At 42.1% G+C, this 25291-nt stretch overlaps 3 protein-coding genes and 3 non-coding genes across 10 annotated transcripts in view; 4 read left to right on the top strand and 2 right to left on the bottom strand.

The window, feature by feature from the left end:
• The window catches only part of zgc:174653, a 954986-nt gene that overhangs the window by 598781 nt on the left and 330914 nt on the right, over positions 1 to 25291 (bottom strand). The window lies entirely within an intron of this gene.
• Positions 1 to 25291, top strand: part of LOC108183562 (NLR family CARD domain-containing protein 3-like) — a 163499-nt gene that overhangs the window by 128816 nt on the left and 9392 nt on the right. The window lies entirely within an intron of this gene.
• On the top strand, positions 289 to 360 carry trnap-cgg (transfer RNA proline (anticodon CGG)). The gene has a single exon. It is a non-coding gene; the product is annotated as a tRNA-Pro (tRNA).
• Positions 842 to 913, top strand: trnap-agg (transfer RNA proline (anticodon AGG)). The gene has a single exon. It is a non-coding gene; the product is annotated as a tRNA-Pro (tRNA).
• trnat-cgu (transfer RNA threonine (anticodon CGU)) lies at positions 4849 to 4922 on the top strand. Its single transcript has one exon. It is a non-coding gene; the product is annotated as a tRNA-Thr (tRNA).
• LOC137491402 (NACHT, LRR and PYD domains-containing protein 3-like) overlaps positions 17815 to 25291 on the bottom strand; it is a 35234-nt gene continuing 27757 nt past the window's right edge. Inside the window, exons 7-9 of one of the 2 annotated variants that reach the window (XR_012402187.1) lie at positions 24308 to 24431; positions 19176 to 19222; positions 17815 to 18617 (exon numbers count right to left, since the gene is read on the bottom strand). Coding sequence is in view for 1 of the 2 variants with exons in the window: in XM_068220582.2 (XP_068076683.2) it covers positions 18091 to 18617; positions 19176 to 19222; positions 24308 to 24481 (748 nt within the window). In the remaining variant the exon portion in view is untranslated. Of the gene's footprint in view, positions 18618 to 19175; positions 19223 to 24307; positions 24482 to 25291 lie in introns of both variants that reach the window. The other variant, XM_068220582.2, reaches the window with a different exon arrangement.

The raw sequence follows: 25291 nt of genomic DNA, 5'->3' as shown, positions 1-25291 counted from the left end.
TGTCTAGGACTATGATTCTCGTTCATGCCGTGAGAAATCCCAGATTCAAATTTCGGTTGAGCCCTTACAGTTGTCCGCTGTTTTGTAAGGGCGTTGTGGCTTACACAGAGGCCTTTTTTCTAAGAATGCCAGTTCGTCAGCTGATAGTGTTGCCATATAAAGTTACTGTTTTGCAGTGGCTCGTTGGTCTAGGGGTATGATTCTCGCTTAGGGTGCCCTTGATTCGTTAGAGAAAGTTTTCTGACTATCTGATGCTTCTGACATCATGTGAAATGAATTCAACTTAGTGGCTCGTTGGTCTAGGGGTATGATTCTCGCTTCGGGTGTGAGAGGTCCTGGGTTCAAATCCCGGATGAGCCCTTACAGGTGTTATGTGTTTTACAGGGCACTATGTCTTTCATTAAAATGTCTTTCGAAGAATTCCAGTTTGTCAGCAGATAGTGTCGCCACATAAAACATTCCTTTGCATAGTGGCTTGCTGTTCTAGGAGTTTGATTCTCGTTCATGCCATGAGAAATCCTAGGTTCAAATTTCAGTTGAACCCTTACAGTTGTCTTTTGTTTTGTAAGGGCGTTGTGGCTTACACAGAGGCCTTTTTTCTGAGAATGCCGGTTTGTCAGCAGATAGTGTTGCCATGTAAAGTGGCTGTTTTGCAGTTGCTCGTTGGTCTACGGGCATGATTCTCGCTTAAGATGCGAGAGGTCTCGTTTTCAAATCCTGGACGAACCATTGCAGAAGTCCCGGGTCCAAATGAAGCAAAAGCCCTGCTTCAATGTTTGTTAGATAAGGATTTCTGACCATCTGTTCCTTCTGATGTCTTGTAAAATGTTCAAGCTTTTGTGGCTCGTTGGTCTAGGGGTATGATTCTCGCTTAGGGTGCGAGAGGTCCCGGGTTCAAATCCCGGATGAGCCCTTGCAGTTATTCTTTTGTTTTACAGGGCATTATGGCTTTCATAAAAAACGTTTTTCGAAGAATTCCAGTTTGTCAGCAGATAGTGTCGGCACATAAAGCATACCTTTGCATAGTGGTTTGATTGTCTAGGACTATGATTCTCGTTCATGCCGTGAGAAATCCCAGATTCAAATTTCGGTTGAGCCCTTACAGTTGTCCGCTGTTTTGTAAGGGCGTTGTGGCTTACACAGAGGCCTTTTTTCTGAGAATGCCAGTTCGTCAGCTGATAGTGTTGCCATATAAAGTTACTGTTTTGCAGTGGCTCGTTGGTCTAGGGGTATGATTCTCGCTTCGGTTGCGAATGGTCTCAGGTTCAATTCCTGGACGAGCACTTGCAGGTGTCCTGTGTTTTACAGGGCATTATGTCTTTCGTAAAAACGTCTTTCAAAGAATTCCAATTTGTCAGCAGATAGTGTCGCTACATAAATATTTCTTGCATAGTGGCTTGCTGGTCTAGGAGTATGATTCTCGTTCATGCCATGAGAAATCCTAGGTTCAAATTTCAGTTGAACCCTTACAGTTGTCTTTTGTTTTGTAAGGTCGTTGTGGCTTACACAGAGGCCTTTTTTCTGAGAATGCCGGTTGGTCAGCAGATAGTGTTGCCATCTAAAGTTGCTGTTTTGCAGTGGCTTGTTGGTATAGGGGCATGATTCTTGCTTCGGGTGCGAGAGGTCCTGTGTTCATATTCCAGACGAGCCGTTGCAGTTGTCTAGTGTTTTACAGGGCATTATGTCTTTCGTAAAAATGTCTTTTGAAGAATTCCAGTTTGTCAGCAGATAGTATTGCCATGTAAAGTGGCTGTTTTGCAGTAGCTTGTTGGTCTACGCGCTTGATTCTCGCATAAGGTGCGAGAGGTCCCGTTTTCAAATCCTGGACGAACCATTGTAGAAGTCCTGGGTCCAAATGAAGCAAAAGCCCTGCTTCAATGTTTGTTAGATAAGGATTTCTGACCATATGTTGCTTCTGAAGTCTTGTGAAATATTCAAGCTTTTGTGGTTTGTTGGTCTAGGGGTATGAATCTCGCTTAGGGTGCCCTTGATTCCCTTTAGAGAAAGATTTCTGACTATTTGATGTTTCTGACGCCATGTGAAATCCTAGCACTTTAGTGGCTCATTGGTCTAGGGGTGTGATTCTCGCTTCGGGTGTGAGAGGTCCCAGGTTCAAATACCGGATGAGACCTTGCAGGTGTCCTGCGTTTTACAGCACATTATGTCTTTCATAAAAATGTCTTTCGAAGAATTCCAGTTTGCCAGCATATAGTGTCGCCACAAAACATTACTTTGCATAGTGGCTTGCTTGTCTAGGAGTATGATTCTCGTTCATTCCGTGAGAAATAACAGGTTAAAATTTCAGTTGAGCCATTCAGCATATAGTGTTGACCTGTAAAGTTGCTGTCTGAGAGAACTATGCTTTTAAGCCAGGGGTCACCAAACTTGTTCCTGGAGGTCTTAAAATGACAACCAAAGAGGTTGTTTACAGTTTTTTCCAGTTGTTTACACACATTTTCTGAAAGCATGTCTTATATTGTCAGAACTCTACACACAAATCACAAAACACACACACATTGGGCAAAACTCTTCAATTCTTCTGCAAAATGAAACTATAAGTTCAAAACAATGTGATTTCTTCTCAAAATGGTATTTTGTTTTCAAATGACACACACAAGCCATCACATTAACAGACATTCATAAGATAAGTTAAACACTAATGTGCTTAATGTAAAACACTATGACGACTTCTTCTCTATTCATCATAATGACTTTCTGTAAGCCTTTTTCAGTTCAGTGTTACACTTACTACAGACAGTACATAGACCTACAGAAGTGCATTGTAAAATTTTTCAAAAATTGTTTTAATACAAAACAAACAAATAACAAATATATTTTACTGTATTTTCCTCACAAAAACAGCGTACACAGTGTTCATCCCAACCAACACAAAGTTGCAGAAAATGTGGTCTACATATACCATCAACAGAAGTATTTACTAAATACAGTTACAGTAAAAAAATAAATAAATAAAAAAACAGCTATACTGCATTCTCTTTTCTGTATTGGTGTGGCCAAGCAGTGGGGCAAATGTCACCTTGCATGGCAAATCCAGCCACGAAAAGCATCAACTGCTATAGCTTGGAGAAGGGGTATACATGTGTTTGGATTTCGGTCATACACTTTTCATCTCCAGGCAGGAAAAAAATCCTCAATAGGTTTGAGGAATGGAGAATATGGAGGGGGAGATAAACAACTTAAAAACATGGGTGTGCAGTCAACTAGTTGTGAATCAGATGAGCTCTCAAATGTAACTCATTTTGTCGCACTATCCATTATGCCTCAAAGCTATACAGTTTTATAATTAATTTCGTTAATCTCTATAAAAAAAAGCACATGCACCACATGAACTAAGGCGCTGCTGGGATTTGAGCCCAGGATCTCCTGTTTACAAGGCATTTTGACCAGCTAAGTCACAGCGCCACAAAAATTAATTGTAAGAGACATTTGCCCGATAACAAAAATCGAAGAAGAAATAAATACACAACAAAAACCAGCATGTCAGGATGCAGAAAATGCTGACAAGACGGACGTGGTCTTTTAGAGTCTGGATGATCATGTCTCAAACCTGACCGGTAACATGGCCTCTGTTCAAGATCAAAGCAAAAAAATGCATTATTTTATTTTTATTTAATCTACCCTTAATCATGTGTTAAGTGTTTTTTGGAATATCCAGTTTCATTACATCCAAACCCTATGTCAGCTCGGAAAATGGAAATCATTTAATCTAAGATAATGGATAGCGCATTGGACTTCTTGGCTGTGAACTGAGTCATTTAAAGGTTTTGAGTTCAAGTCCCACCAGCGTTGCAAGCTTTTTCTTCACTGACTTAGGAGTGGTGCATTTCCAACATTTTTGGCATCTGTCCATCCTGTTCTGCTTTTTAATTTCATTGCGCAGTGCAGGCTCAGATACTAGGGGTACTCTACAATGAAGCCGATGACTTAATTGAGCTGTTTTAAATAAGGGAGATTAGAAAACGGTGTAGGGCCAAGTAAGCTTAAGGAATGACTCAAAGGCAACCTGTGGTTTTGGGCAAAAGTGTCTACCACCTATTGTTGAGATCACGCCTTTTGGAATCGTCGTACAAGAGCCTCTTTATGCATGTGCAAAGTAACTAAGTAGAAAGCATAGTAAATTTTGCTTTTCCCCCACTGTCTTAGATGAAACTGCGTTTGGAAGTATCGTATCCAGAGGTTTTTTCTTTTAGTGTTAAGACTAAGTTGGCCAGAGCACCTGTCTTGGGAACAGCAGGTCCTAGGTTCAAATCCAAATTGCACCTTTCCCTCAGATTTCCATTTTCCAAGCTGAATCTGGGTTTGGATGTAATGAAACTGGAGATTCCAAAAAACACTTGACACATGATTATGGGTAGATTAAATAAAAATAAATCAATGCATTTTTTGCTTTGATCTTGAACAGAGGCCAGGTTACTGGTCAGGTTTGAGACATAATCATCCGGACTCTAAAAGACCACGTCCATCTTGTCGGCATTTTCTGCATCCTGACATGCTGGTTTTCGTTGTGTATTGGTTTGTTCTTCGTTTTTTGTTATCGGGCAAATGTCTCTTACAGTCATTCATTGTGGTGCTGTGGCTTAGCTGGTCAAAGCGCCTCTCTTGTAAACAGGAGATCCTGGGCTTGATTGATCCTGGGCTAAATTGATCCAGGTGGTGAATGCGCTAGTTTTATAGAGCTTACCAGAATGCATAATAAAATTGTATAGCTTTGAGGCCTAATGAATAGTGCGACAAATAGACTTAAACAACCTCTTTGATTGCCATTTTAGACTTGCTGTCTTTTTTTAGTCTCTGTGTGCAAAACCGTCTTGCCTTCTTTTCAGCTTTGGTGCTGTGGCTTAGTTGGTCAAAGAGCCTGTCTCGTAAACAGGCGATCCTGGGTTCAAGTCCCAGCAGTGCCTAATGTACATGTGCCAGCGTTGCTTTTTCTTAAGAGTTACGAGTGTTTACGCAGCGGGATGTTTAGCAGTTGGTTTCTAAACAAAACTCAAATCCTTAAGAACGCTACACGTTTAAGAGGACTTTGGACGATGGCTTTATATAGCATAATGTGGTAATGCCTAACCAATTGGACTTTAATATTTCAAGTCCAGACATTCACACATGCAGCGCTACCATTGTTAGTTTTTTTTTCTTTTTTCGATTAAACAATTAGCCCTTGTCAACATCATTTGACCCTGTGGCTTAGTTGGTCAAAGCGCCTGTCTAGTAAACAGGAGATCCTGAGTTCAAATCCCAGCAGTGCTTTTTCTGCAGTTGGCTGTTCTTTCATGGGCCAGAGAGTCCCAAAAAGTGCTTTTTAGCGCAGTCTCTGTGGTGCAATGGATAGCGCATTGGACCTCTAGGCTGTGAGCTGAGCCATTCAAAGGTTGTAGGTTCGAGTCCCACAAGAGTGTCAAGCTTTGCCCCTTTTCTTCACTGACTTAAGGTGTGGTGCGTTTCTAACATTTTAGGCATCTGTCCATCCCGTTTTGCTTCTTTCTTTCATTGCGCAGTGCAGGCTCAGATACTAGGGGTACTCTAGAATGAAGCCGATGACTTAATTGAGCTGTTTTAAATAAGGAAGATTATAAAACGGTGCAAGGCCGAGTGGACTTAAGGAATGACTCGAAGGCAACCTGTGGTTTAGGGCAAAAGTGACCGCCACCTATTGTTAAGATCACACCTTTTGGATTTGTCATACAAGAGCCTCTTTATGCATGTGCAAAGTAACTGAGTTGAAAGCATAGTAAATTTTGCTTCCCCCCACTGTCTTAGATGAAACTGCGTTTGGAAGTATCGTATCCACAGTTTTTTTCTTTTAGTGTTAAGACTAACGGCTGTTTCAAACCGCAAGCGCCAGCAGCGCGTGTTTTTTCGGCGTCCATGTTAACAGATTAGAGCTTTCATACTGCACGCAACAGCAGCGCGTCAGAGCGAGGCGTGAGCGTCGCTGAAGCAGCAGTGCAGCGATAGTTTTGGCGCCGGGTCTATTTTTGACGTGCTGCTCACGCTCAATTAAAGTGACAGTGCATTGATAATGACCAAAACACAATGAATGACAGTAAAAAAGTAGCAATTGTACCCAATAAATGCCTTAATAATGTCAACTGATTTATATATAGTCAGTTGTAACCCAGGTTACTAGTGGGTAGTACACAGCAATAGAGCAAATAGAAACACCCTTATAAATATGAAAAAAAAAACATTGGCAGAATACTCGATTAAATAATATATATTAAAATTATTTATTTATATAAATAATTCATAATCGAGTATTAAACAGCATTCAAGGGAATAGTGCTTTAGAATAACATCATCGTGCCTTACACTATAGCAGATCAGATTTACAAACAATAACAAATCTCTCTTGTCTGTTAGCTTGTGTTTACCGTTGCTATGGTGATTCAGTGTTCGCAAGGGAATGCAGAGATGTAAGTTTTTAAATTAATAACAGTAGAAAACTATTAGATATATATCAAGTCCTCAAGGCTCTGTTCTTGGGCCACTTCTCTTCTCCATCTACACATCATCTCTAGGACCAGTCATCCATAGACATGGATTCTCCTACCACTGCTATGCTGATGATACCCAGCTATACCTCTCTTTTCATCCTGATGATCCCTCGGTTCCAGCTCGCATCTCAGCCTGCCTGTTGGATATTTCACACTGGATGAAAGATCATCATCTTCAGCTGAACCTCGCAAAAACGGAAATGCTTGCAGTTTCTGCCAACTCGACCCTTCACCAAAACTTTTCAATCGAGATGGATGGGGCAACCATTACTGCATCCAAAATGGTGAAAAGCCTTGGAGTAACGATTGATGACCAACTAAACTTCTCTGACCACATTTCTAGAACTGCTCGATCGTGCAGATTCGCACTCTATAACATCAGAAAGATCCGACCCTTCCTATCTGAACATGCAGCTCAACTCCTTGTTCAAGCTCTTGTTCTCTCCAAACTGGATTACTGCAACTCTCTACTAGCTGGGCTTCCAGCTAACTCTATCAAGCCTCTTCAACTGCTCCAGAACGCAGCAGCACGAGTGGTCTTCAATGAACCTAAACGAGCACGTCACTCCGCTGCTAGTCCGTTTGCACTGGCTGCCAGTTGCTGCTCGCATCAAATTCAAAGCTCTGATGTTTGCCTACAAAGTGACTTCTGGCCTTGCTCCTTCCTATCTGCTCTCACTTCTGCAGATCTATGTGCCCTCCAGAAACTTGCGTTCTGTGAATGAACGTCGCCTTGTGGTTCCATCCCAAAGAGGGAAGAAATCACTTTCGCGAACGCTCACGCTCAATCTGCCCAGTTGGTGGAATGAACTCCCTAACTGCATCAGAACAGCAGAGTCACTAGCTATTTTCAAGAAACGACTAAAAACTCAACTATTTAGTCTCCACTTCACTTCCTAATCTGCAATTGCCTCTCTGAATATCACACTAACTGTACCCAAAAAAAAAATACTAATACTACTAATACTTTCCTTCTTAGACTTTACAGACCTGAAACTTGCCTATAGCACTTACTCATTGTTGCTCTTAGTTGTGTAAATTGCTTCCTTGTCCTTATTTGTAAGTCGCTTTAGATAAAAGCGTCTGCTAAATGACTAAATGTAATGTAAATGTAAATGTAACAATTTTTATGTATTTTATTTATTTTAATAGTAAATATGCCTTGCGATGTTGACTGTTCCCTGTTTTGGGATGTAAACTTTTTGCAAAAAAAAAAAAAAAAAGACTTAGTGGATTAAACAAGTTTTTTTTGTGTTTGAATGTTGTGTTAAAAAATTGTGTTAAAATGTTTGGATGAAAAGTTTTGATCCACTTCAAATACTGAATGTCTCTGTAGTGAGAGAGATAGCAGATATGTTGTGTGAAGTGAAAAACGAGGGAGAAAATTATCATGTCCTGACTGCAACAGTAAGTGGCAAAAAAAAGCTGAACAGAAAAGACTTCTATTTTGGCGTGGTGTGTGACGCCATAAGGCTGCGCCGCAGGCTGGGGAGCCGTGTGTCGCGGGCATGCAGCTGCGGGCCTGTGGGTAGGTGCCCAGCTGCATTGGCATATCAATCGCCTAGAGCTGTTGGCAGTGTTCCTTGCTCTCCGCCGTTTTTCTCCGGTGCTGGAGCAGCAACACATGCTGGTCAGGACGGACAGTACGGCGGCGGCAGCGTATATCAACTGCATGGGGGGTATGCACTCTCGCCGCATGTCTCAGCTCGCCCGCAGTCTGCTCCTCTGGAGTCACCCGCGGCTGAAGTTGCTGCGCGCCATTCACATCCTAGGTATGCTCAACCGTGCAGCGGACGCTCTCTCACGGCACCAGATTCACTCTGGAGAATGTAGATTCCACCCCGAGTCTGTACAGCTGATATGGGTGCGATTCAGGGAGGCCCAGATCGATCTGTTTGCCTCCCCAGAGAACGCTCATTGCCAGTTGTTTTATTCCCTGACCGAGGGCACTCTCGACACGGATGCACTGGCCCACAGCTGGCCTCGGGCATACGCAAGTATGCGTTTCCCCCAGTGAGCCTGATCGCGCAGTTACTGTGCAAGGTCAGGGAGGACGAGGAGCAGGTTCTGTTAGTTGCGCCCCTCTGGCCCAACCGGACCTGGATATCAGAGCTCTCCCTCCTCGCAACGGCCCTCCCCTGGCAGATCCCTTTGAGAGAGAACCTACTTTCTCAGGGACAAGGCACCATCTGGCACCCTCGCCCCGATCTCTGGAACCTCCACGTGTGGTCCCTAGACGCGAGGAAGACTTAGGCCGTACTCATACTAGGTACAATTGCCTCGAACCGGGCCAAAGCACGCTTGTCCCCCCTCCCGTCTCCCCCGACGGCCCGCGCTCACACCATATCGGGCCTCGGCACGCTTACGTCGTCGCTGCTGCTCTGTTTTGTGAGAAGCGCTCTCTATGGCAAGCCTTTTTAGCATTTAAATCTTTGTTCTGACTCCATAAATATATTTAGAGATATCTCTAATTATATTTTGACTAGTCATAATTATAATTCCACTTCTCAGAATGACAATTAGAGATATCTGCAATTAGAATTGTACTAGTATGAAATCAGATTGGCGATATCTGCAAATATATTATGACTAGTCATATTCCTCCATTGACTTCCATTGAAAAATATTTGCAGATATCTCTAAATGAGTTTTGATTAGTCACAATTGTAATTAGAGATATCTCCAAATGAATTTTGACTAGTAACAATTGTAATTAGAGATATCTCTGAGTTTTTACTAGTCATAATACATTTGGAGATATCTTTAATTCGACATATTTAGAGATATTTACAAATATATTTGAAGATATCTCTAATTAATTTACTAATATTCAAATTACAGTTGTAGATATCTTGAATTGGATTTTTGACTGGTCAAAAATCATTTGGAGATATCTCTAATTACAATTGTGACTAGTCAAAACTCATTTAGAGATATCTGCAAATATTTTTCAATGGAAGTCAATGGAGGAATCTGACTAGTCAGTCATAATATATTTGCAGATATCTCCAATCTGACTAAGCGAATTATAATTATGACTAGTCAAAATATAATTAGAGATATCTCTAAATATATTTATGGATAGTCAGAACAAGGTTTAAATGCTAAAACGGCTTGCCATACACTCTCACCCAGTAGCACAGTGGAGATTTTTCTAGTTATATCATTTCAGTCGTTTGTTACGCAGTGATATGCAGTCAAATATTTCGCCAAACAGTCCTTAGGGATGCGGTGACACGCAGTCAGAAATTTCACCGTCAGATCCGCCACTTTTGGCGCTCATAAACAATCATTAAGCTCTCGTGCTGCAGGAATGAGGAGGTCTGCTGAAGGCGCGCAGCTGTCATGCTGTGAGGAGTTCTCGTCTTTAATAAACTACGGCAGTTTGCGATCACTGAACAGTAAGAATGAATAATAAATCCATATGAAACAGCCCCTTAAAAGTCACGTATCGCTTTCAGTTTCAAAGCCCAAGTGAACCGCGCTCAGGCACACCTCTTCCAACCGGGCCAGGGCCGGCCAAGTGAACCGTGCTTGAGCCCGATTCAGCGCACTCACACTTCTCAAACGATCCGGGAAACAGGCCTGGGCACGGTACGGATGGCATAGTGTGAGTAGGCCCTTAGGTAACCTGCCGTCTGCGGTGGTTGATACCATCACTCAGGCTAGAGCCCCCACCACGAGGCGCGCCTACGCCCTGAAGTGGAGTCTATTCACTGAATGGTGTGTCTCTCGCAAAGAAGACCCCCGATCTTGCCAGATCAGTGTTGTGCTCTCTTTCCTTCAAGAGAAGCTGGATAGCAGGCTGTCGCCCTCCACTCTCAAGGTTTACGTTGCTGCCATCTCCGCTCACCATGCTGCGGTGGCTGGCGGCACCGTGGGAAAGCATAACCTCATCGTCCGGTTCCTCAGAGGTGCTAGGCGAATTAATCCAACTCGCCCCCCTCTCATGCCCTCTTGGGATCTCGCCCTCGTTCTCACGAGCCTGCGATCTGATCCCAATTTTACAATCTCAGCACAAAAAGTGATCATCCTGGATTAGAACTGCTTAAGGAAAGCTGGGAAATTTTAAATACGAAGCAAGTGTTGAAGCAATATTGAAAAAAAAAATCGCACCAGTAGTTGTAAACTGCAATATACATCCCAGAATTTGAAGTTAGGAAGGCAAAAAGGATAACCGAAATACAAGGAAATGTAGAAGCAGATAAACTGGCTAAAGAATCAATAAAAATAAATGAACCAAATTTAAACATTACACAGTAGAGAAACACCTGATTTTAGAAACATGCAATAGGAAATGGCAGAAATGTTGAGATTCTTGTCAGTCAGAACAGCATTATTATAAAGTACAAAAAAACTGTGAAGAAAAGTAAGATCAGCCATTACATCTGCAGAAAAGAACAAGTCATACTAACATATTTACCAACAGATCATTCCAATCTCAATGATACATTACATATTATTGGAAAACACAACACAGGTTTATGTGACTCATGTTTAGTAGGGGAACCGGTGGAGCATGTGTTGTTTTGGTGTAGTAGCTATATATGAAAGGGAAAGAGAATATTTAAGAGAAGAACTATTAAGAATGGCTGTATCTGAATTTACATTAAACATTAGATGGGCCAAATGTAGGGGAACAAATCAGGACAATTACCCTTTTAAATACCGATCATTTGATGTGCTTTGCACCACTCTCTGTATTATGCTGGCTGACTGCCTGACAGGGTTTCAACTAGATCTGCTAATGACGTCATGGGGGTGGGTATTTTCACTTTTCATACAGCTGCTAACCTCTGCTCATGTTCAAACCAAACTAAGATCAGCGCGGTTCTAACTAAGATCTGTGCGTTGTTTCCCATGGCAGGGTTTTACGTCCTTCAAGAGATCGAGTTTATCGACTTGATAAGGGAATATGTCTTGACAATCCACACAGACGTGACTTAGTACAGCATGAAGTCATGTAGGATTTTACTTGTTGCATTATTCTGAATGTAAATCCCCTCATCAGGCAGCGCTGGAGTGGCATGAGAGAGTGGACCAAAGCGCGTTTGATGCAAAGGGAATTAACAAAAAAAAAATACACAACTTAAGACACTTAAATGCTTGTATTTGTTGTATTCGCAGCAGCTCTGCGATGCATGTCTACAACTTCATGCATTGGGTTAAATTAGACCGTCCAGTCTTTGTGTTCAGTCCGTCACTACCATGATTGAAACCCAGACAGGCAGTCAGCCATAGTAAAACAGAGAGTGGACCAAAGTGCATTGGTGCAATTATAATGGATCTAATGTTTTATTTAAAAAAATCGTGATACCTTGATTTAATATAAAATCGCCTTAATAACGTAAATACAAATTAATCGAAAAAAATCGCCCCATCGTTACTTTGAGAGTCCTGACAATCGGGGTGCCGGTCTCGTCAGTCGATCAATGTCTGGAGTGCAAGTCCAACTGTTTGGTTTTTGTTGCTGTGTTCATGGACTCATCAAACATTATGATGAAAGCGTCCTCGTTTGTACGTGAAATTAGTTTCTTCATTAGGTATGGGGCAACACCAAATCGTGCTAAATAGGCTGTTTTGTCCCTTCCACATTCGAATGTACTCGCACACTCTGAGTCAGGGAAAATTGCTTGAAAAACTAGGTGGATGTCCTCATGTGAGGTGTACGAGTGGTGGCGGCTTACGGTTTGAAATACCCACAGTATTTTGGCCTTATGTGTAGCTACATTCGCAAAGCTGCTGAAGGCATTGCTTGAAGTGGACAGCCTTGTGGAAGGGTGAGAGGTCGAAGTGCTCGATGAGAACATAATTATGGGCAAACTACTTGCCTGCGACGACACATACTTCTTGTGCTTCTCTGCTGTCATGTGTGAATCAAGCGCTTTGCGGCCCATTGTCCCCAGTTTTATCTTCTTTTTACATAAAGCACACCTCCCTTTATGATTACTGGCTGTTTTCTTCTGCCACCCCTGATACTTTTTGTCCTCCAACCAATTGTCATCAAACAAACATTTTCCCATGCTTGCGATTTCGCAAAATGCTGTGGTGGCGAACCATCAACGCAACGCATTCATCAATCAGTTACTTATATGTCACCTATGTAATAATGCAGGTTGCATCCACCAAGTGCTGCCCCCAAATGTTGCGCTGGTCAAATTGCGGTGGAAAAAATAAATAAAAATGATGAGTCGGACATGAAATTTAATATCCCACATGAAATTTAAGACCTCCTTATAGACAATTACAGAACTCAAGACTATTTCAGACGTTCCAAGAATTTTTAAGGACCTGTGGGGACCCTGTGTAAAGATAATTCTTTATCTTTGGCACAATTGGATAAATTTGATAGTTTTAGACATCATTTTAGTGTTTTTAAGTCCTGAATGATCAAACCTGTTGGATCTTCTGACAACAGTGCAGATATTTGTTCTGTATAAATTAATAACGAAAGTCAAATAGTGCTTTTTGGCATTTTAACGCTTCGTTAATAAGTGATAAAAATTTTAACGATTCTTTTATTTATTTTTGGGATGTTTTTAAGCAAGAAAAATTTTATAAAGCTCTTTATAACCATGGTGGGATTGTGGGAAGATACAAATAAAGAATTTTTTTCTCAACAGTATACATTAAAGAGCCCATATTATGGGTTTTTGAAAATTCCCCTCCATGTAGTGTGTAACACAGCTCTAAGTGAAGTGAAGTATCCAGCTAAGGCTTAAATCTGTAAGAATACAGTGTTTAAAACGGTTGATTCATCTATAAAAGAGTCGACTCATAGTGCTTCAAACGAGTCGCCTTGATACCGACTCATTAGGTGTTTCGCCATGACGTACGAACGAAACCAAGTTATTCACGTGCACGCGCAAACCCGGGAGATTTCAAACCTGAGGCCCCGCCCTCTGACGCAGAAACCCAGACACACACACACACCCACAAACACACGCACACCCACAAACACACGCACACAAACATGCCGGTTGATTGAAGTCACACTGCAGATGGATATATTGAGTCTCTACCCAAAGATGAAACCTCAGCATTATAACCAAGCAGTTGGAAACTTCTGGAAGCTACATGCTACAAAGAATACTTCATCTGAGTTTGTTAAAGGAAGGATCAGTAAAGAGTAACTGATGGACATCAGGATGGGTTTCTTCCATTTCTCAAGTGTAAGTACGTGCGGTTAAAGTTGTTGCCTCGTTTACTCTAGCTTGCAAATGTATTTAGTTGTGATTTGTTACTTGTAACCGCGTGTACTGTATCAGGTTAACTGGATATTTTATCTTATCGCGTGCAAAGTCACGTTAAAAACGCGACGCGTTTGTTTATGGAGCTCCGTGCTAGAGTTCTGCTCCCGCGATTTATACGGAAATTTATTCCCGCGCCACAGAAATCTGGCGCGGGGACAGCCGCGGGAATAAATCGCGGGAGCGGTCGGTAACGGGTTTAATTTGGGAGCGGGCTGTCTAGCAATATCACGGATTTTGCTATGCGAATTAGAAAGAGAGAGTCTGCGTGGTGCTTGTGTGTGTGTTAGTGCGCACGCGCGCGTATGAGAGAGAGCGAGAGAGAGAGAGAGAGAGAGAGAGAGAGAGAGAGAGCGAACGAACGAACGAGCTTTGTGCTGTGTGTGTGTGTGTTTATACAGACAGCTTGGCTGTCTGGACTGTATACTGGGTGATTTTTGGTTGTGTTCTCCGCTCTAGCGGGACCGGGCGCGGCGGGCAGAAAACGGAGCGGGTTCTCAGGCTAAAACCTGGCGGGTGCGGGCGGAAGCGTTGTCATCCGGAGGTGTGTGTGTGTTTTTGTGTGTGTGTGGTATGGCGAGTACACGACTGTCTCCTTCGTTCGGTTATCCGTGGCACTATCCACTCGCCATAGTGTGGCAGCTAAAATCCACGTCTACACTATCGAGCTTGTATGAACTGTGATTACTTTTTAAATTGCTGATTAGCTATTGGCCATTTCCCTCTCTGACTGAGAGAGTCGACCAATCGCGACAGACTGTCATCGGTCCAATCAGCGCAGATTAGCTCCGCGCTAAGGAGGGGTTTGGGAACAAATGAATCACTGGACGATTCATACAGGAGTCGCTGGGATAATTAGGTAAAAATAAATGCAGATTATAAGACCATGAAAGTGTTTTTTGACCTTGCATGCATATTAGACTGTTGTTGGAGACCCTTACAACCAGGATATGACCCTATTTCATGTATAATATGGGCTCTTTAAATGTTGTGAAAGAAACACTAAAAGGTTTGAATGAACTAGAAAAGGAGATCAATGAACTGTATAGTTTGTCGGATGATGATAGAGGAAAGCTCTTTCTGCAAAGAAAACTTCTTTGGGAATATTGCTACTGTAGATATAAAAGCACAAGGGGCATTAGTACACTCATGCTTTCAGAGCGTCAATCAAATAGACACTCCAACCAAATTTTTCTTTGATTTGGAAAAAAAAAATAGTCAAAATAGAATAATTTATTCTTTAATTTCTGAAAACAAAAAAGAGAAAAAAACAGTATCGACTGAGATAAGAAACATTGCAACATGTTTTTATAAGAAATTATATATGGCTGAAATTACTAATGAAGAAGTATTGAACGACAATAATTATTTTAAAGGGTTGCCAAAGATAGATGAAGAAAGTAATGCTCTTTTAAAACTGCCTTTATCCACACAAGAACTTTATACAGTTTTAATGAATATGGAGAATGGAAAATCTCCTGGAATCGATGAGAGTACCTACTGATTTTAAAAAGCCTTTTGGCCCATTATAGAAGATCTTTTAGAAATAATTAATGAAAGTTTGACAAGGTTATCTTCCTCTCAGCTGTAGAAGAGCTGTCATCACATTACATAAAAGGGGGACCTCCAAAATATCTCAAATTGGAGACCCGTTTCATTGTTGTGTAGAGAATACAAGATCTTGTCAAAATTTATGGCTATGAGATTTAGTAAAGTAATAGGACGAGGGATAAATGATGATCAAATATATTGTATAGGTCCATCTTTGACAACACAACTCTTGTAAGAGATGTTTTGGAAGTGGCAAAGTTATTTGGTATCAATACTGGTCTTATTTCTTTAGACCAAGAGAAGGCTTTTGCCCATGTTGAGCACTCATATTTATGGTACACATTACAAGCTTTTGGTTTTGATCCTGGTTTTATAAATATGATTAAGGCAGTGTATTCTGGAATTGAGAGTGTTTATGAAAAGTAATGGAGGTTTGGGTAACCCCTTTAAAGTTCAGCAGGGGTTAAAACAGGAATGTGCAATGTCTGGAATATTATATGTGCTTGCTCTAGAACCCTTGTTACTTATGTTGAAAATCTTAATGGGTTGACTTTACTAGAATGCAACAGCTACTTACTTTTATCTGCATACGCTGCTGATGATGTTGTTGGTTTTATAAATAATGCGGAAGATGTAAAGTTAGTAAAACAGACCGTTGACGAATTTAAAATGATCTCATCGGCTATAGTCAACTGGAAAAAAAAGTGATGATTATGGAAAATGGGAAAAGGGAAGTCCTGCTTTACCAGGAAGACTGCTATGGCAAATAAATGGGATAAAATATCTTGGTTTTCATCTTGGCAGTGAGGAATTTATACAAAAGAACTGGACAGGAATGGAAGATTAACAGGACGCTTAAATAATGGAAATGGCTGCTTCCTCCGTTGTATTTTAAAGGATTTTAATCATAAACAATCTTGCAGCTTCATCATTGTGGTATAAGTTTGCATGTGTGGATTGAAAATTTAAAAGCAGAGATGGTTAATTTTTTTTGGGACAAGTTGCACTGGATCCCTCAAAGCATTCTTTATCTTGCAAAAGAGGACAGAGGTCAATGCTTAATACATCTTGCAGGTAGATGTGTGACTTATCGCCTTCAGTTTTTGCAGAAAGTCATGTTAGGGTCTGAAAGATTGGCATGGATAACTGTTGCTAAATGCATTCTGCATAGAATGAATGGAATGGGACCGTACTTTGTTTTTAATGAATTGTAGGAAACTTGATTTGAAAAGAATTCCCACTTTTTTATCAAAGTCTTTTTAAAGTTTGGTCTTTGTTTAAACATCAATGGATGGAACATTTAATGTCCCTTTACTAGCTACTTGAAGAGCCAATCATGTGTGGAGCATGCTTTGATGAGATTTACTAGGTCTTATGAATATGCTGCAGAAAAACACATTTCTACAAATGAAACATATTGTGAATAATACAGGCCCTGATTTTAGGGATGTGGACACAATGTCAACTGTTTTAGGGGTAAAATCTGTACTCTTTACTAAACATTTTTAGGTAAAATAAATAAGCTTTTAAATGTGCAAGAAAATAATGTACTTGAGGAATATAATGTGTGAAATGTTTGCTTCCAGACTGAAGATTGTTTTCCTGATATTGGTATCACCCCAGATTGTCTAGTACAGATTATACTAGTGTCTTGTTGAAGATGGATCTTGATGAACAGATTTTTTTCAGTAAAAGGAAAAGCTTTGTTCAAAAGCATTGTTAAAGTGTCAAACGCTAAATGTGTAAAAATAGAAGTGATACTGTGTGGAGAGAGAAGTTAGAAATGACTGAATGAACAAAGCCAGTATGGAATGTCCTTTATTAACCAGCATTACCTAAAAGAGCGGCTGATCTTCAATGGAGGATACTCCATGGGGCCATAGCAGTCAGTTCTTTTGTTGCTCTGCCTAATCCTAATGTCAGTGAAATGTGTCTGCTTTATATTGAAAGAGAGAGAGGCAATTTCTCATTGTTTTATGCTTCGCTACAGACTTTCCTATTTATTTAATGTTTTAGAAATTCTCTTTGGTTTCCTTTTCCAGAGATGGGTTGCTGCTGGAAGGGCATCCGCTGCGTAAAAACTTGCTGGATAAGTTGGCGGTTCATTCCGCTGTGGCGACCCCAGATTAATAAAGGGACTAAGCCGACAAGAAAATGAATGAGTAAATGTTTGGTTTCCTTAAGGTGTTATTTACAGAAAGAGATTTTATTCCTGGGTACAAACATAGCTGGAGGAGAAAAGTTCAATGTCAGTGGATTCATTTGATGGTTGGTTCTGCAAAATTTGCCATTTATGTTACGAGAAAAAAAACAAATGGATCAAAAGGAGATCAAGAAATTGTGTGAATGTTCAAATCCCGAACTGTAACAGAGAATGCTTTTTATAAACACATGAGCACATTGGACATCTTTGAACTGCAGTGATGTTGTGATAATGTGATAAATGTGAGAAAGTGTTTTCTTGATGAAGAACTCGTGTTCTCAGACACACTGATGTCAGATTTATGACTTGATTATTTATTTTACATTTTCGTTTATTATACCTTTCCCTCGTATATAAATTGATGTGAGATTGTTTTAAAATGATTTGGTAATAAAAAGGCTGCAAAAAGTCAAAAAAGTCTCTCTCTCTCTCTCTCACACACACACACAACAGTGAACACATGTGCAGACACAGACATACACAGCATTGAACATGCACGCGTGCGCACACGCACGCACACACACACACACACACACCTGCAGAGGATTTTGGGTAAATCTCTGGTCAGTCTTCAGCTCAGTTTCACTGATGATCCAAAATAAAGCCCAAACCCAGGGCAGAGCGGCTCAGTGAATGTGGTCTGGACTGAGTGGATGAGGCTCATTGTGTCTCTATAGATGTTGTAGAAGATCAGAGTTCCTGCACTGTGATCCACAAACACTCCTATTCTCCTGCTGAGCTGCTTCACTGGGAGATCAGTGTGAGTGTGATTGTGTATGAATGAGAAACTGGAGGAAGAGCAGATCAAACTCCAGGACTGAGCATTATATCCAAACACACACTCAACACCTCTTCCCTTCTTCCTGATGCTCTTATATGACACTGATATAAATACACCATGATCTCCACTCCAGTCAATCTCCCAGTAACAGCGTCCACACACACTCTCTCTGCACAACACCTGATGATAATGATCAAATCTGTCTGGATGATCAGGATATGGCTGATTCTCTTCCACAATCTTCACCTCTCTGTTCTCCTCAGACAGAATGAGTTGAGTGTGTGCTGTGTTTGGATCCAGCGTGAGGAAACAGACATCTGAACACAAGAACACACACATTTATAACCACAGCTGTGTGTGTGTGTGTGTGTGTGCGTGAGAAAGAGAGAGAGAGTGTGTGAGTGTCTGTGTGTGTTTGAGAGAGAGAGAGAAAGAGAGTGTCTGATTGTGTGTGAGAGAGAAAGAGAGAGTGTCTGATTGTGTGTGTGTGTGAGTCTGTGTGTGCGTGCGTGCGTGTGAGAGAGTGTGTGTGCCTGAGAAAGAGTGTGTGTGTGCAAGTGTGTGTGTGTGTGTGAGAGTGTGTGTGTATGTGTGTGTGTGAGAGTGTGTGTGTATGTGCATGTGTGTGTGTTTGTGTCTGTGTGTGTGTGCGTGTGAGAGTGTGCGCATGTACGTGTGTATGTGTGCGTTTGCATGCGAGTGTGCGTGTGAGAGTGAGTTTGTGTGTGTGAGAGAGAGTGTGTGCGTGCGTGTATGTGTGTGTGAGAGAGTGTGTTTGTGTGTGTGAGAGTGTGCGTGTGTGCGCTTGTGTGTGTGTGCGAGTGAGTGTGTGTGTGTGTGTGTATGTGCGTGTGTGTATGTGTGTATAGTCGTACATTTGCGTGGTCCTGCTGTAATCCTCGTGTGTCCTCCATGATCCAGACTGTAAACACACACAGATGGAGAGAATGAGCTGTTTAGTTTAATTCAAGAGTTCACACTTAGCTGATAATTAATAAAGCGTATTTGACATGCTGTCCCGGGAGAGAGCCCTGAGCTCATAATATCCTCGAGCCCAGGGCTCCCTCCCGTTAGAAAGGCGAGAGGGGAATTCGAGGTCATGTAGGTCTCGAGAACTCCCCTGCTTGTCACAGTGAGAAGTGTAAACTAAGGTTGTATTGGGTGATAATTTGTTTTAGTCAATTGGCTATGGTTTATGTTTTTGGATGGTGGGAGGAACCCGGGGAAAACCCACGCGAACACGGGGAGAACATATAAACTCCATGTAAACTTGTTTAGAACATGTAAACTTGCTGTGTGGCAACAGTGCTAGCCACTGGGCCTCCGTGTTGCCCGATCAGAAAAAAGTGGGAGGATGTAGGGGTGGAAAGGGGGGCAGCTTCAAGACAAAGATAACTGGAGTGAAAAACTAAGGTTATTTATAAAGCTTCCGTAATTTATGAAAAAGGGCTGATTATGGAGCTAACAAAGAGCCAGCCGTGTTGATTATAAGCACGTGATCCTCTCGAAATTAGTTTATGAATAAACCGCACTTCAAGAGTTCACACTTAGCTGATAATTAAAAAAGCGTATTTGGCATGCTGTCCCGGGAGAGAGCCCTGAGCTCGTAATATCCTCGAGCCCGGGGCTCCCTCCCGTTAGAAGGGCGAGAGGGGAATTCAAGGTCAGGTAGGTCTCTAGAACTCCCCAAAAAGCAAAGGTTTTTAGCTCGGGACAGCAGCCGCGTATTGAAGTGCCCCCCAAAAGGCGAGAGGTCAGCGCCATATTCGGCTGCTGAATGTAAATTGAGTGAGATAGGTTACTGCAGGAGAAAATTTGAAACTGATTCTTAGGAGGGGCTGGGGACTCCGTGGAAGTCAGGTTCGGGGAGGCAGGGTTGGGGAGCCTAACGGAAGAAAGGAGAGTAGCAGAGGGATTTCATGCTAGAAATAGGATAGTAGCAGAGAAATTCAACGCTAGGAAAGGGGTATGTAGTTGGAAGGGAAGAGGGGTTGTAGAGGGGGTGGAGAGAAGAGCAGAAGCATTCGACGCTGGAAGGAAGTAAAGAGGATGCGGAGAAACTCAACGCTGGGTAGGAGAGGGCATGAGATGCGGAGGAACTCGACGCTGGAAAGGTAAAGAAAAGAAACCTATGGGGATCAGAGCTCTGGGTCAACTCCGTGGGAGTTAGAGCTGTAGGATTGGACTACTACAGGAGTATGGGAAGAGAGGGAGAGGTGGAGACTCCTGTAGGTGGTGGGCTGAGCGGGACCCCGGGGAAGTCCGAGCGTGGGAAGACTCCTTGGGAGTCAAATTGGTGAGTAATGCTTTTGAAATATAGAAAGAGTAGCGGAGGAACTCAACGCTGAAAATAGTAAAGTAGCGGAGAAACTCAACACTGAAGAAAGAAAGTAGCGGAGAAACTCAACGCTGGAAGGGGATTGGGAGTTAAGGGTGGAGAGAGGAGAGAAGTTGTAAGAGGGGGGATAGGAAAGAACGGAAGCATTCGACGCTGGAAGGAAGAGAAGGAGATGCGGAGGAACTCAACGCTAGTGAATATAGGACAGGAGATGCAGAGGAAGTCAACGCTAGAAGGTAGGAAAGATGCGTATTTGGCCGGGGTGAGAGAGAGAGGGGAGGGGGGACTCCATGGGAGTCGCAGCTTTTGGGGTAACTCTGTGGGAGTTGGAGGTGCGGAGGAACTCAATGCTATAGAAAATAGAATAGGAGATGCGGAGGAACTCAACGCTAGAAAACAAGAAAGTTATCGATTGTGGAGGGGTGGGGGGGTTGGGGTAATTGACTCCGGGGGAGTCAGGCCTTGAATGGTGATACTTAGGCTGAAGAGATGAGAGTAGCGGAATAACTCAACACTAGAAGGTAAAGATGGTAGCAGAGCGACTCGATGCTGAAAAGAGAAAAGTAGTGGAGAAACTCGACGCTGGAAAGGGGTAGGGAGTAAAAGATGTTGAGGTTGGGGGGAAAAGAAGGAGGGGATGGAGGAAAGAGCGGAAGCATTCGACGCTTGAAGGAAGGAAAGGAGGTGCAGAGGAACTCAACGCTAGAAAGGAGAAGAAGGAGGTGCGGAGAAACTCGACGCAGGAAGGAAGTGAAGACTGAAAAGATTTTATACTGGTAGCCTTGGGGGAAAAAAGTGTTGCTCCTGTTGGGGTCGGGGTTCAGGCACTCTTGGGAGAGAGCTAGGGGGAGATTATTTGCTGAACTGGGAGCGCTGAAAAAGATGGGGGGAGGAAGAGGCAGAGTTAAATTTCTGTCCTTGTATTCAAGAGGGTAGATGTCGTGAGTGCAAGCTGTGTGGATAAATTGATAGCCTTAGCTTGATGCATGTATACATTTGGAGAGGATGTTACGTGTAATTGAGCTAGATGATAATAACGAGTAAACGCTTCTATGGAGGTGTTTAAACTGTTGTGTAGTGCTGGGGAGTGTGTCAATAGTGGTATGATAAATGGAAGTCTTTGTGAGCTCAGGCAGAGCGTCAATGCTGCGGCAGTGGAGCGGAGGGAAAATGAAGCTCGGCAGCTTCTCTGCTGTTGCAGAGGTGTGGTGGAAGTCAATATCGCAAGTACGCTTTCCCGAAAATGTATAACTGCTGTGCAGTGTTGGGGAGTGGGAAGGAAAGGAGGAGCGCTGGCAGTGGTGCACAGGGAGAATAAGGCTTGGCTGAGCATCTCTGCTGTTGCAGGTGCGGTGGTAGTCAGTATTGGAGCATTATGGGTGATCCCACAAAAATGTTAAATATCATTAGTGATATGTGGAGATGAAAGTTAATAGGGGCTCAGGTAGAGCGTCACTGCACTTGTAGTGGTGCTATGGTGAGTGTAGCTCAGCGGAGCTCTTCTGCTATTAGATAGGTGCAGTAGTGATCGGTATTGGAGAGTTATGAATGCTCTCGCAAGAATATTGAATACTGTCAGTAGTGTTATTTAGAGAGGAAGTGAATAAGAGCTTAGCTAGAGGTGCAATGGGTGAGTATGGCTCAGTGGAGCGTTTTTGCTGCTGCAGAGGGTCAGTATGGAGGCAATGTGTGCTCCTGCAGAAGTATTTACTGCTGTATTTTATTTATTTATTTATTGTTATTATTATTATTATTTTAATTTAATTTATTATTATTATTATTATTATTTATTGTTATTAATTTGCTAATTAATTTATTTATTATATCAAATCCCAACATCAAACTCTTAACTTAATTTACTACTTAGTGGAAACTATGAATGGAATGTTTGTTATGGGCTTTACTTAATTTGTTTAAATACATGTTAGGAATCTTAACTTAATTAATTCGCAAGCATATCCTTCTCAGTTCATTCACGAGTCTTTTATGGCTCATTCATTGAATTCATTCATGAATTGTTACTCAGGTTCATTCATGAATTGTCGAGAGAGGGCGGAACCATATCGAGTTTTAAAAGCGCATTGGATGAGGACACTTCTCCTTCAGCTATTGGCTCGATGGGGTGTCAATCAAAGCTCGGAGGCCAAGTTTGTTTACCAGTATTACTAGTGTTTGTGTGAAAGAAACTGCGGCAAACCAGCGACTAGTTTGGGTGATAACAGCGCGATTCATCGACGTATCAATATGTCGTGGACTAATGTTTACGGATTAGATTGCCTGGATCTTTGCAGTGATTTACTTTATGGATTTGTGGACGGGCTTGAAGGGTGAGTTCTTTATGAATCTTCTAATCACGCGAATCTTGTCTTTCAAAGATTCATAAATATGTTTAGTCTTTGATGGAGATTAGTTATTCCCGCGATGCTTCCCCTTAAAAGCGTGTTATACTTTACCGAGGGTGCACCGCTAGGAAGCAGTGAGTTAGGCTTTTGCAATGTTTTGCATCGTCGACGCCTAGAGAGTTTAGGTGAACTTGTGGACTGCGTTTGCGTGAGGCAGTTTGAAGTAGAGGTGGAGCTGGTGGGCCGGCGTTATTGCGGGAATTCAGGCTCTATTTTGGCGTGGCTGCAGCTGAATTCTCAGGGAAAGCGGAGCTCTGGCTGGAGTTGTTGTTTGTTTGTTTGTTCTTCCGTATCGATATGTTAAATGGTGCGATGCTGAAGCGTTTTATAGCGGGAAGCGAACTTCAAGACGAAGATAACTGGAGTAAAAACTCAGGTTATTTATGATGCTTCTGTAATCATCTAATAGGGCTGATTACCGAGCTAACAAGGAGCCAGCCGTGTTGATTATAAGTATGTGATCCTCTCAAAATTAGTTTATGAATAAACCGCACTAAGCTAAAGCTAGCACTGAGCTGCTCAGCTACAAGCTCCAAACTCTTGAGCTAAAACACACAACACTTGTTGGTTGAGCCGGGATGCACAATGAATGTAACACAGTGCGTTCTTTTCCTCTGCTGTTGGTGAAGCGAGCGCAGATACTGCTCATGTTGATGGAGACACCCTGCTGCAACATTCATTTATTACAGTGATCACACTTAGCTTTGCCATCGTTCTTCAGCACATACAGCCTTTGAGCACATGTTGCAGTCCATCTCTAAACTATGTTCAGATTATTAAAGCTGCTCGCCAGCGCCCAAGTTCCTGACAGATTAGCAAGTGAAAAATACACACGTGTGCACAGAGAAGAGGAATCCAGATGTTGATTTTAGAACAAGAGTCTGAACATTAATCCAAGTGTCTGATTCCAGAATCTGAATCCATCTTCAATCCCCAACCCTATTCCTGACCTGATATTGTAGGATTCTTCAGCAGAAATGGAGGAAGAAGTTTCTCTGCTCAGCTCAAATGCTGAAACTATACAGTGTGTCCCGCTTAATGTCACTGTAACTGAGCCAATACACTCCAACATTTACAGAGGAGATTCATTTCACACTCAATGAGTTGCTCTTCATAGACATGACTGTAATACTCTACAAGCTATATCTTCTGTCTGTCCTCACCCCATAACCCTCACAGAAAACTGAAGCTGATCACAAAAGAGCTTTCTAGTGTCTTTTTAAAGCCATTCAGTGTAAAAGCAAAAGGCCAGTGCTGCTCCACATACTTGAGTTTGTCCAGTGTGTAGTTTGGATCCTCCAGTTGTTCAGAGAGCAGCTTGACTCCTGAATCTCCTGGATGATTGTAGCTCAGATCCAGCTCTCTCAGGTGTGAAGGGTTTGAAGTCAGAGCTGAAGACAGAAAACCACAGGCTTCCTCTGTCACCATACAGCCAGACAATCTACAAACACAGCAATAGTCCACATCACACAGTTGGACAATCACACATCTCTTTGTGTTGTGAAGATGCTGACTGCTGATGGTGTTCCCTGTTTTCCAGACAAACATGCTCAACCAATGGCTATTGCTATACCAAGTTAATGTTTGAATATTAGCGAGTCCTAGACTATAGAAAGAAACGTCTTAAGTCTGGACTTGAGTACTACAGCCCTGACAGTCACAAACTTCAGCTTATAGATCAAACTTTATTGTATAAAGAGCAACAGAAAATGACCTGATCTTCATTTGAATATTATATTGTAGACGATGATGTAAATAAACTAAAACAAACACAAACCCACTCTCTTATTGTCTCTTTCACCAGCCTGACAGTCACATTCACACTGATGGAGCATTAGGGGACTTTTATTTTGTCAGGTGAGAAACACCTGGGGCCTCATGTACTAAGACTTGCATGGAAATCATACAAAAACATTGCGTTCACACAAAGCTGTAAATGTGCGTACGCAGAAAAAAAATTCAGATGTATGAAACACTGCGTACGCCGAATCTCACGCATATTCTTTTGTACATCCTAATGAACGTGAAACTGAGCGCAACATGCATGAGCACAAAACCCCTCCCTGCCTCCTCCCCCGTATGAATATGCAAATGACTCTACTTTGGCAAAACCAAGCAAAGGCAAAAGCAAGCAAAAAGAGAAACTTTGAACAGAATGTGAATTGGAGGTGCTCTTTTCGGTGGTAGACCGGAGAAAAGCGGTGTTATTTGCAAGTTTGTTCTCCGGAATTAACAACAAAAGAAAAAAATT

Source organism: Danio rerio, chromosome 4, assembly GCF_049306965.1.
Source record: "Danio rerio strain Tuebingen ecotype United States chromosome 4, GRCz12tu, whole genome shotgun sequence".
Taxonomy (NCBI): domain Eukaryota; kingdom Metazoa; phylum Chordata; class Actinopteri; order Cypriniformes; family Danionidae; genus Danio; species Danio rerio.
Note: the sequence above shows the minus strand (reverse complement) of the source record. Positions and strands in the feature narration are given on the sequence as shown.